Genomic DNA, 12,829 nt, shown 5'->3' on the forward strand with positions numbered 1-12,829 from the left:
TGTGTCCACAAAATTAAAAGATGCTTTCTCCTTGGAAGAATAGCTATGTCAAACCTAGAAAGTGTTTTTTTTTTTTTTAAGTAATTTATTTTTTGATTGAAGGAAAATTGCTTTACAAAATTTTGCTGTTTTCTGCAAGATATCAACATAAATCTGTCATAGGTATACATATGTCTCTTCCCTCTTGAACCTCTCTTCCATCTCCCACCCCATCCCACCCTTCTAGGTTGTTATTGAGCCCCTGTTTGAGCTCCTTGAGTCATATAGCAAATTCCCATTGGCTATCTATTTTACATATGGTAATGTAAGTTCCCATGTTACTCTCTCCATACATCTCACCCTCTCCTTCCTCCCCTCCACCTCTGTGTCCATAAGTCTATTCTCTATGTCTGTTTCTCTATTGCTGCCCTGCAAATGAATTCATCAGTACCATCTTTCTAGATTCCATATACATGCATTAGTGTATGATTTTTCTCTTTCTGATTTACTTCATTTTGTATACTAGGCTGTAGGTTCATCTATCTTATTAGACCTGATTCAAATGCATCCTTTTTATGACTAACATTCCATTGTATATATGTACCACAACTTCTTTTTCCATCCATCTGTCAATGGACATCTAGGTTGATTCCATGTTCTAGCTGTTGTAAACAGTGCTGCAATGAGAATTGCGGTACATGTGTTTTTTTCATTTTTGGTTTCCTCAGGGGATGTGCCTAGGAGTGGGATTGCTGGGTCATCAATTCAGTTCAGTTCAGTCGCTCTGTTGTGACCAGCTCTTTGCGACCCCATGAACCATAGCACAGCAGGCCTCCCTGTCCATCAACAACTCCAAGAGTTTACCCAAACTCATGTCCATTGAGTCAGTGATGCCATCCAACCATCTCATCCTCTGTCATCCCCTTTTCCTCCTGCTCCAAGTACAATATAAATCTCAGCATGCCTTTCTCTAGAAATCGACAAGTTGATTCTAAAATTTATATGGCAATTGAAACCATATAGAATAACCAAAATAATTTAGAAGAGATAAAATATTTACTATATATAAGCACAATTTAGAAATAGATGACTCAGATTTCAATGCATACTGTATCACAATGTTGACTAACTTGTACTGGCACAAGAATAGAGATTTGGCATAAGTGACAGAGATCAAGAAGTGCAAATTTCCAGTAACAAAAGAAATGAGTCATGGGATGAAATATACACATAGGGAATATAGTTATTTATGCTGTAATATTTTTGTATGGTAACAGTAACTAGACATAATATAGTGACTATTTTGTATTGTAGAGAAATACCAACTCATTATGTTGCACATCTGGAACTAATGTAGTGGTTCAATTTTATTTCAGTTAAAGAGATATGTAGACACTGGAAGAAAATCATCAAAATGATAAAAAATGGTTACCTCTGGGGTAGTAAGGAATCTCAGTGATTGTTAATCTTCAATTATGCTTTTATATTAAAAATGAAAATGTATAGACACATGAGTCAATGTAACAGAATGTACACAATGGAAATAGTACAGTAAATATAAGGTCAATACATTTTCAATGAAGCTGTCAAGGAATTTAAATGAGGATTGAAAAGTTATTTCAACGTACTAAATAAGGAAATATTAAATGTGCATGAAAATGTCAAAAACATACATTTCATAATAAAGCATAGGAAATAGTCTGCAGCTTGAAGTAGACATATATTAGACAGGATAAAGTAAAAAAGAATAATAAGAAAAATAATGATAATTTAGGCTATATCAATAAAGAAGCACAAGCTGGAATCAAGATTGCTGGGAGAAATATCAATAACCTCAGATATGCAGATGATACCACTCTTATGGCAGAAAGTGAAGAGGAACTCAAAAGCCACCTGAAGAAAGTGAAAGAAGAGAGTGAAAAAGTTGGCTTAAAGCTCAACATTCACAAAACTAAGATCATGGCATTTGGTCCCATCACTTCATAGCAAATAGATGGGGAAACAGTAGAAACAGTGTCAGATTATGTTTTTGGGCTCCAAAATCACTGCAGATGGTGACTGCAGCCATGAAATTAAAAGAGGCTTACTCCTTGGAAGGAAAGTTATGACCAACCTAAATAGCATTACTTTGCCAACAAAGGTCCATCTAGTCAAGCCTATGGTTTTTCCAGTGGTCATGTATGGATGTGAGAGTTGGACTGTGAAGAAAGCTGAGCACCAAAGAATTGATGCTTTTGAACTGTGGTGTTGGAGAAGACTCTTGAGAGTCCCTTGGACGGCAAGGAGATCCAGCAAGTCCATTTTAAAGGAAATCTGTCCTGGGTGTTCTTTGGAAGGACTGATGCTAAAGCTGAAACTCCAATATTTTGGCCACCTCATGTGAAGAGTTGACTCATTGGAAAAGACTCTGATGTTGGGAGGGATTGGAGGCAGGAGGAGAAGGAGACAACAAAGGATGAGATGGCTGGATGGCATCACTGACTTGATGGATGTGAGTTTGATTGAACTCCAAGAGTTGATGATGGATAGGGAGGCCTGGCGTGCTGCAGTTCATGGGGTCACAAAGAATTGGACATGACTGAGTGACTGAACTGAGCTGAACTGAATATTAAAAACATCTGCAAATCTGCAATTACATACATTTGATTATTGGACAACTCTGTAAATATATTAAAAACCACTGAACTTTACACTTCAAAAGTATATATTTTATGGTGTGAAAATTATATTTTATTAAAACTGTTCATAAAAGGCATGATTTTACTTGCAAAGCAGAAACAGAGATGCAGAAGTAGAGAACAAGCTTACGGATGCCAAGAGGGGATAGGTGATGGGGTGAATTGGGAGAATGGGATTGACATATAACACTCTTGAAACCGCATATAAAATAGATAACTAATGAGAACCTACTGTATAGCACAGGGAACGCTAATCCATGCTCTGTGGTGACCTAAATGGGAAGGAAACCCCCCAAACAGGGGATATACGAGGGCTTCCCTGGTGGCTCAGATGGTAAAGAATCCACCAGCAATACAGAAAACCTGGGTTTGATCCCAGGGCTGGGAGAATCCTCTGGAGAAGGGAATGGATACCCATTCTAGTATTTTTGCCTGGAGAATTACATGAACAGAGGAGTATGGCAGGTTACAATCCATAGGGTCACAAAGAGTTGGACACAACTGAGCAACTAACGCACATATACGAATAGCTGATTCACTTTGCTGTACAGCAGAAACTGACAGAGAAGTGTAAAGCTGTGTCCGATTAAAAAAAAAAGGCATGATTAATAGAAAAACAAACCATATAGTAGGAGTAAATATTTACAAAGTATATATCTAATAAAGGACTTGTATTCAGATCACAATGTCTGAATACAAAGACAAAAAAGAAAAACAAACAAACAAAAATTAACACATAATAAAACATATGAATACATACTTCACAAAACAAGATGTACAAATAGCCAAAGCACACGAAAAATGATCAACATAATTAATATTCAAGAAATAACCTGATCAAAGTGAAGTAAAATATCACACTTAAGAAATTTAAAAGACTGACTACACCAAGAGTTGGCTGGGATGTGAAAACACTGATATAGGAATACATTGCTGATGGGAATTAATCATGATACCTCTCTGAAAATGGTTTGGCAGTGTATAAACAACTAAAAAGCCTTTCTAGTCATGGGTACTCACCAAACACAAATGAACATATGTTTTACATGAGATTATAGAAACTAATATTCATAGGTGTTTTCCTCCTATTAGCCTCAAATGGGAAATAATCTAAATGTCTTTCAACAGGTCAACAAGTAAACAAATCGTGATGATTAATAAATGGGATACTTTAACCAACAACCATATTAATTAACAAAAATTGAATATTCTTATGAAACAGTATGTCTCCAAAACATGGTAGGTGAAAAAAATGTGGCAAAACTGAGTAATCTGCATGTTTCCATTTATAGTAAATTTTAGAAAAGAGAAATCTGTATCAACAGAAAACAAGGTTACTATTTCTCTTGTGCCAGGACTCAGTGAAACTGACCACAAAAAATAGAAGGAAACTCTTCTGGGTTGAAGAAATGGTCTGTAACCTTATTGGGTGGTTGTTGCTCAGATATATGCATTTGTCAAAACTCATTAAACTATACATTTAAATTGGGAAAATGTATTTTATGATATTATTAAATTAAACCTACAGAAAGTGAAAAAGTGAAAGTCGCTCAGTTGTGTTAGATTCTTTGCGACCCCATGGATTATCAGTTCAGTTCAGTTCAGTTCAGTTCAGTCGCTCTTCTCCAGGCCAGAGTACTGGAGTGGTAGCCTTTCCCTTCTCCAGGGGATCTTCCCAACCCAGGGACTGAACCTAGGTCTCCTGCATTGCAGGTGGATTCTTTACCAGCTGAGCCACAAAGGAAGCCTCAAACCTACAGAAGGCTAATATAATTCAGTTCAGAAGGCTAATAATTATTTAGTTCAGTTCAGTAGCAGTCATGTCCCACTCTTTGCGACTCCATGAATCACAGCATGCCAGGCCTCCCTGTCCATCACCAACTCCCAGAGTTCAGCCAGACTCACGTCCATCGAGTCAGTGATGCCATCCAGCCATCTCATCCTCTGTCGTTCCCTTCTCCTCCTGCCCTCAATCCCTCCCAGCATCACAGTCTTTTCCAATGAGTCAACTCTTCACATGAGATGGCCAAATTATTGGAGTTTCAGCCTCAGCATCAGTCCTTCCAATGAACAGCCAGGACTAATTTCCTTTAAAATGGACTTGCTGGATCTCCTTGCCGTCCAAGGGACTCTCAAGAGTCTTCTCCAACACCACAGTTCAAAAGCATCAATTCTTTGGTGCTCAGCTTTCTTCACAGTCCGACTCTCACATCCATACATAACCACTGGAAAAACCATAGGCTTGACTAGATGGACCTTTGTTGGCAAAGTAATGTCTCTGCTTTTCAATATGCTATCTAGGTTGGTCATAACTTTCCTTCCAAGGAGTAAGCGTCTTTTAATCTCATGGCTGTAGTCACCATCTGCAGTGATTTTGGAGCCCCCCAAAATAAAGTTTGACACTGTTTCCACTGTTTCCCCATCTATTTGTCATGACATGATGGGAATAGACAACATGGTATTAGTTTTCTGAATGTTGAACTTTAAGCCAACTTTTTCACTCTCCTCTTTCACTTTCATCAAGAGGCTTTTTAGCTCCTCTTCACTTTCTGCCATAAGGGTGGTGTCATCTGCCTATCTGAGGTGATTGATATTTCTCCTGGCCATCTTGATTTCAGCTCGTGCTTCTTCCAGCCCAGCGTTTCTCATGATGTACTCCGCATAGAAGTTAAATAAGCAGGGTGACAATATAACAGCCTTGACATACTCCTTTTCCTATTTGGAACCAGTCTTTTGTTCCATGTCCAGTTCTAACTGTTCCTTCCTGACTTGCATACAGGTTTCTCAAGAGGCAGGTCAGGTGGTCTGATATTCCCATTTCTTTCAGAATTTTCCACAGTTTATTGTGATCCATACAGTCAAAGGCTTTGGCATAGTCAATAAAGCAGAAATAGCTGTTTTTCTGGAACTCTCTTGCTTTCTCGATGATCCAGTGGATGTTGGCAATTTGATCTCTGTTTCTTCTGCCTTTTCTAAAACCAGCTTCAACATCTGGAAGTTCATGCTTCATGTATTGCTGAAGCCTAGCTTGGAGAATTTTGAGCATTACTTTACTAGAGTGTGAGATGAGTGCAATTGTGTGGTAGTTTGAGCCGTTTTTGGCATTGCCTTTCTTTGATTGGAATGAAAACTGACCTTTTCCAGTCCTGTGGCCACTGCTGACTTATTACAGAAGGTTAATATAATTATTTTTTTATCCACACATTTCTTTTATTTTAAACTGTAAGCATTATTTGTAAGATAACAAGCATTAATGATAATGCTCCATTAAATACAAAACTACTTGTTAAAAATTTAGAATTTTTTGGATCACCTCAATATTCCTGACTATAATTTTTATGATCAAGAATATAAAATATGAATTTGTAATTAAGCCCTCCTTTTATTCTTATAAACACTAAATTTGAGAATCACTAGATAAATATGCTAATATTTTGATTTAAAATTCTATGAAAAGTGTCCACTTGGTCTTCAGCATTATAAATCAGATTGCAGTGATTTTCTCTCTTTTTTTTTTTCAGAATCCATCAGAGATAGAGCGAACATCCAATTCTGATGTGGGCTAATTATGTTCATGCCTGTTGCTCCCCAGTTTCCTCACTAAGGATATCTTTGAAAAACTGGTAACGTTGTTTTTTTTTTAGCATAAGTTTGACTTCTAATTAACCTTAAGGAAAAGTCTTCAGGGTAGTAGATCAGGCCTCAGGAGTCCAGTGATCATAGTGAATGCTTCTAATAACCACATCCTGTGTGATTCAAAGAATTGTATGAACCAGAACGTCTCAAGATTGAGACTTTTGCTGGACAAACAGGTTCCTGTTAGATAGAGATTACTTCTCTTGACATAGAGGAGAGTTTCTGTCTCAAGGCAGATTCACTCTCTTTTGCTGTTATTTTCTCAGGTCTGATCTCTGGCTTAAGAATCTCCTTTCCTAAGGGATTCCAGATACTGAATAGCTGCTTCTGTCTGAGCTGAAAGGAGGAGAGCAGTGTAGGTACTTGCTCAAAAGTGGGAATAATGATCTAGTTAGTCTGGGGCTTTGTGGGGTCTAGATCTTGGTGAGGAGTAGTGCTTATGACCTCCCACTGCAATTCTGGCAAGTGGCAGGGGTAAGAAGGAGAACCAGGGTCTGCTCTTAACTGAGGTACCAGGAGTGACTGAACATGTTAGTTTTATAAAACTAACATGCATAGTATAGTTTTATACTGTATAGTATAGTTCTATATCTATATAGTTTTCTAAATTTTTCTTGATGATTACTCTGGATCATTTTTGTTCCCACTAGATTTTCCTTCTTTCTTTCCCACTTCCTTCTTTGTTTCCTTCCTTTCTCTCTCTCTCTCTCTTTTCTCTCTCTTCCTCTTTCTTTGTTTCATTTCTTCCTCTCTTTTTCCTTTCTTTTGTTTTTTAGTATGACTGGCTTATGGATCAAATGAAACAACACTTATCAAATCTCAAGTTCTCTTTCTTCCATCTACTCATGGATATATGATTTTAGCTATAATTGAAAACTGAAACTTAAATTTCATTTTAATAAGGCAAATTCAGGATGTTCATGTGTACTTAAGAATATAAAAATTCACTTCTTTGCTATCTGAGACTGTCTATAATTTCTCTCAGCTAATTGATTTATACCTTCCCTAAAGATAAATATTTGAATATCTCAAAAGTATTGCATCTTAAAAATATATATATTTTCTCTCTTTTGAGGTATACACTATCCTCAAATACAGAATCACTATTTAAATCTAAACTACATAAAATCCCTGTGGAGTATCTGAGGGCTTAGAAAAATAAAGGTGGGGAAGGGTCATCTCTAAGGATCATAACCTGAATTCCATCTATAGGCTCTGGAATCTTATAAGGGGACTTGCAGAGAGTCATCTACCTGGAAGATCTTGGAATCAATGAGTTGAAAAGACTGGTAAGGGTCAGTACTCAACTGCTAGCCTAAGTAAAATCTCCTGTGTAATATCATGCAAGGAGCCTCTGCTTAAGTACATTCTATGCACGCTAACTGTTTATTATAGTTATTGCCCTGTTCTCTTTAATTTTAAAATAAAGAGACTGAATATCCAAGAACTTTGCCCAAAGTCACACTAAGCTAGACTGGAAATGTAAATCTAAATCCAAATTAAGGGATCTTTTACCTTAATCTTATAGCCAGCAGGTATTTGGCTAGATGATCTTTTTATTCTTCTGCTTGCATATCTTTCTATCCTTAGTGCTGATACAATACACTGTGGTGGTCTTTGATGTCTTCTTGAGCAGAGGGGCCTGCCTTCTCAGATACACTGTGCCAGTGGGTCTCCATACACCATGAAAAGGCAAATATATCAGTCATATAACTCATTCAGATTATAGGATTATACTAACAGTACATAAAAATCCACTTAACTGAAATCAATTGCCTTCACCAATCTGGGGGACAAGTAGTCCAGGTGTTGGTTTTTTTTTTGGGGGGGGGGGGGTTGGCCCAGATAGTGGGTCAATAACAGGCATTATTTCAGAATCATTCTAAGGTAGAGGTCATTTTAACTTCTGGGGTCTACTTAAGATTCATAATGGGGATTAGATATAGATCAGTTGAAAGGAGATCCAGAAAGATCTTGGGAAAGTGATATGACAAGGATAAACAATGATCACCATTGAGATTCCCTCAGTGTTGTGGAATAGATGGAAATTCATTTGTAAAGGTAGAAGCATTCTATAGGGAAACTGTCTCATTAGTTTGTGTTTCTTGATACAGAAAGCCTATAATTAGTATACATGTATATATGTATACAATGGGGATAAACATAGTATACACATTCTTTATACTTATATATAACAGAAATATATTTTTGGTTACAGGATGAAAAATTTTCTATTATTTGTGTTAAAGAGCTCTAAAACAAGTGTATATGAGTATTCTAATACTAACTTCAAATAAGTGAATAATTATACCTACTAAGCTTAGGACCAGTTTCTAGTAATTAAGAAAGAACAAAACTTATTACCTTTAGATTCTAGCAATGCATACAATGAACTTCAGAAATTTCCAATCATTTAACTTAGGATCTTTGCTATTGACCAGGAAAACGCAAAAAATAAATTAAAAAAAAAAAGTGGTAGCAGATGAAAATAATTCTTCAATAAAAATGATATAAAATCATACAAATAAACTGAAAAGTATATAAATAAGCACTAGACACAACCATTTCTGTCCTTTATCAAGCCCAGTTTTGCATGAAATGTTCCCTTGGTATCTCTAATTTCCTTGAAGAGATCTCTAGTCTTTTCCATTCTTTTGTTTTCCTCTATTTCTTTTCATTGATCACTGAGGAAGGCTTTCTTATCTCTTCTTGCTATTCTTTGGAACTCTGCATTCAGATGCTTATATCTTTCCTTTTCTCCTTTGCTTTTTGCTTCTTTTCTTTTCACAGCTATTTGTAAGGCTTCCTCAGACAACCATTTTGCTTTTTTGCATTTCTTTTCCATGAGGATGGTCTTGATCCCTGTCTCCTGTAAAATGTCACGAACCTCAGTCCATAGTTCATCAGGAGATCTAACCAGTCCATTCTGAAGGAGATCAGCCCTGGGATTTCTTTGGAAGGAATGATGCTAAAGCTGAAACTCCAGTACTTTGGCCACCTCATGCGAAGAGTTGACTCATTGGAAAAGACTCTGATGATGGGAGGGATTGGGGGCAGGAGGAGAAGGGGACGACAGAGGATGAGATGGCTGGATGGCATCACTGACTCGATGGATGAGTCTGAGTGAACTCCGGGAGCTGGTGATGGACAGGGAGGCCTGGCATGCTGCGATTCATGGGGTCTTAACGAGCCGGACACGACTGAGAGACTGAACTGAACTGAACTGAGACACAACCAATACATGCTAGGTTATTTTGCATCCAGAGAATACTTTCTTACTTCTTAGGCTTGGCCAGTCGGAAACACTGGGAAAAACTTTCAGATATAAGAGCTAAAAATTACTTTACAAATAACCCTTTCTAGCAGTTTTCAAACTGTGTTTAGTAGCAAATTATTCAAAGGAATCTTATTGACTTATCAATATATAAAATGTATAACCTATGGTTTATGTCAGGGGTTGAAATTTGGAAAACTGCTCAATTTTCCCATTCTCTCTCACACTCTGTAACAAGTTCTTATCTATTTTTGTAACATTCTATTTTTCTGTGTTTCTCTGAGGCACCTATAGTGGGCTTTCCAAGTGGCACAGGTGGTAAAGCAACTCGCCTGCCAGTGCAGGAGATATAAGAGATATGGGTTAGATTCCTGGGTTGAGAGGATTCCTTGGAGAAGGGCATGGCAACCCACTCAAGTATTCTTGCCTGAAGAATCCCATGGACAGAGAAGCCTGGGGTCTACAGTCCATAGGGTTTCAAAGAGTTGGACATGATTGAAGTGAATTAGAACAATCATGCGCATAATAGGAAAAGTGAAGAGTGTTGCAAAATGCCACAGTTAACGAGTCTCTCTGTTTTTTTTTTTTAATATAAATACTTCTTTATTAATGGCATCAAGTACCAACTTAGTGATTCTCGTTTTCCTGAAAAAGAATATTTGCTTAAACTAATGTTATCTGTTCTACCCTTGGCTCATGCTGCCTGAACACTACTCATTCTTTATTCCATAGTCTGATCAAGTTCAGATAGCTGAAGTTAACGATCCATATTTTTCACTTTTGGAGAGTTGGCTTCCTTGGGCTTGTAGTGAGCAAAAAACCACAATAATTTGTAATTAAGACACACAGAAAAAAAATCAGGTATTTCCTATTCCTTCCTTTAAGAGACAACATGTTTATAGCCTTGGGAAAAGTCTACTCATAGATTGTCAATTATTCTGTTCCATATTTAGCCTTAATTCTTATTTTGGCAGATAATTTTGGAGAGAATGAATGAGTTCCATCAAACATCTGGAGATGCCTGCCACCTGCAGACTTTGTGCTGAGTTCCCCATGCCTTTCTCCATCCCTGCATCCTGGCCTGTGGCTCTGGCCCCGGCTCTCCTGTATAGCAGTGACCATGGAGTGGGCCAATGAGACCTTAGTGACAGAGTTTGTCTTCCTCAGCTTCTCATCTCTGGCTGGGCTGCAGCAGCTGCTCTTTGCTGTCTTCCTGCTTGTGTACTTGTTCATGCTGGGCACCAACGCCATCATCGTTTCTACCATTGTGCTGGACAGAGCCCTCCACACCCCCATGTACTTCTTCCTTGGTGTTCTCTCCTGCTCTGAGACTTGTTATACCTTTGTCATTGTACCCAAGATGCTGGTTGACCTGCTGGCCCAGAAGAAGACCATCTCCTTCCTGGGCTGTGCCATCCAGATGTTTTCCTTCCTCTTTCTAGGTTGCTCTCACTCCTTCCTGCTGGCAGCCATGGGTTATGATCGCTACGTGGCCATCTGTGACCCTCTGCGCTACACACTGCTCATGGGGCATGGGGTGTGCGTGGGACTAGTGGCTGCTGCCTGTGCCTGTGGCTTTACTGTCGCACAGATCATCACATCCTTGGTATTTCACCTGCCCTTTCACTCATCCAACCAACTACACCACTTCTTCTGTGACATCTTTCCTATCCTCAAGCTGGCATCGCATCATTCTTACCTCAGTCAGTTGGTTGTTTTTGTGCTTGGTGTATTTGCCTTGATTATTCCCCTGTTACTTATCCTGGTCTCCTACATCCGCATCGTCTCTGCCATTCTAAAAATCCCATCATCTGTTGGAAGATACAAAACCTTCTCTACATGTGCCTCTCATCTCATTGTGATAACTGTTCATTATGGTTGTGCCTCTTTCATTTACTTAAGGCCCAAATCCAATTACTCAACAAGTCAAGACACCCTAATATCTGTGTTTTATACCATCCTCACACCACTGTTCAACCCAATGATTTACAGCCTGAGAAATAAGGAATTCAAATCAGCTCTTCAAAGAACAATGGCCCAAACTTCATGTCTTGTTAATTAAAGAGCCAAGTTCTCACTATTCAGCCAATTGTGTGCCTTTTATGTGACAGGTAATATGTGCATTTCACGCAGTTTCTCAACTGAGTGTAGGACACACTACCATAAGAATATTTTGCATATTAGAAGAATGAAGCTCAGAGAAGTTAAGATATTTTGACTTTCTACCATCAGTGATACTCTAAGAGGTCTGTGCAGATGAGGGAAATAATCACTCAGTTAAAGAACAAATTTCACTATATTTCAATGCTATGAAGTTTGATTACTTGAAAGTATATACATCAGCAGAGGTGAGTAAAGATACATTCAAATTGTGAAATAGAATAAAGGAAACCTCACTTTAAAAAATTGTTTTTTGACTTCACTATACAGGTTCAGTTCAGTTCAGTTCATTCACTCAGTCATGTCCGACTCTTTGCGACCCCATGAATTGCAGCACACCAGGCCTCCCTGTCCATCATCAACTCCTGGAGTTCACTCAGACTCACGTCCATCGAGTCAGTGATGCCATCCAGCCATCTCATCCTCTGTCGTCCCCTTCTCCTCCTGCCCCCAATCCCTCCCATCATCAGAGTCTTTTTCAATGAATCAACTCTTTGCATGAGGTGGCCAAAGTACTGGAGTTTCAGCTTCAGCATTATTCCCTCCAAAGAAATCCCAGGACTGATCTCCTTCAGAATGGACTGGTTGGATCTCCTTGCAGTCCAAGGGACTCTCAAGAGTCTTCTCCAACACCACAGTTCAAAAGCATCAATTCTTCAGCACTCAGCCTTCTTCACAGTCCAACTCTCACATCCATACATGACCACTGGAAAAACCATAGGCTTGTCTAGACGGACCTTTGTTGGCAAAGTAATGTCTCTGCTTTTCAATATGCTATCTAGGTTGGTCATAACTTTCCTTCCAAAGAGTAAGCGTCTTTTAATTTCATGGCTGCACTCACCATTTGCAGTGATTTTGGAGCCCCCTAATATGAAGTCTGACACTGTTTCCACTGTTTCCGCATCTATTTCCCAGGTAGTAATGGGACCAGATATCATGATCTTCGTTTTCTGAATGTTGAGCTTTAAGCCAACTTTTTCACTCCCATCTACCACTTTCATCAAGAGGCTCTTTAGTTCCTCTTCACTTTTTGCCATAAGGGTGGTGTCATCTGCATATCTGAGGTTATTGATATTTCTCCAGGCTATCTTGATTCCAGCTT

General features: G+C 38.4%; 1 protein-coding gene across 1 annotated transcript; it reads left to right on the top strand.

Moving 5' to 3' along the window:
* The first annotated feature begins 10,687 nt into the window (after positions 1-10,687).
* LOC138429990 (olfactory receptor 10K1-like) lies at positions 10,688-11,629 on the top strand. The gene has a single exon (XM_069571601.1). It carries the CDS (start codon positions 10,688-10,690, stop codon positions 11,627-11,629), a length of 942 nt encoding a protein of 313 aa, XP_069427702.1.
* The last annotated feature ends 1,200 nt before the right edge of the window (positions 11,630-12,829 follow it).

This window comes from Ovis canadensis, chromosome 1 (assembly GCF_042477335.2).
Source record: "Ovis canadensis isolate MfBH-ARS-UI-01 breed Bighorn chromosome 1, ARS-UI_OviCan_v2, whole genome shotgun sequence".
NCBI classification, from domain to species: domain Eukaryota; kingdom Metazoa; phylum Chordata; class Mammalia; order Artiodactyla; family Bovidae; genus Ovis; species Ovis canadensis.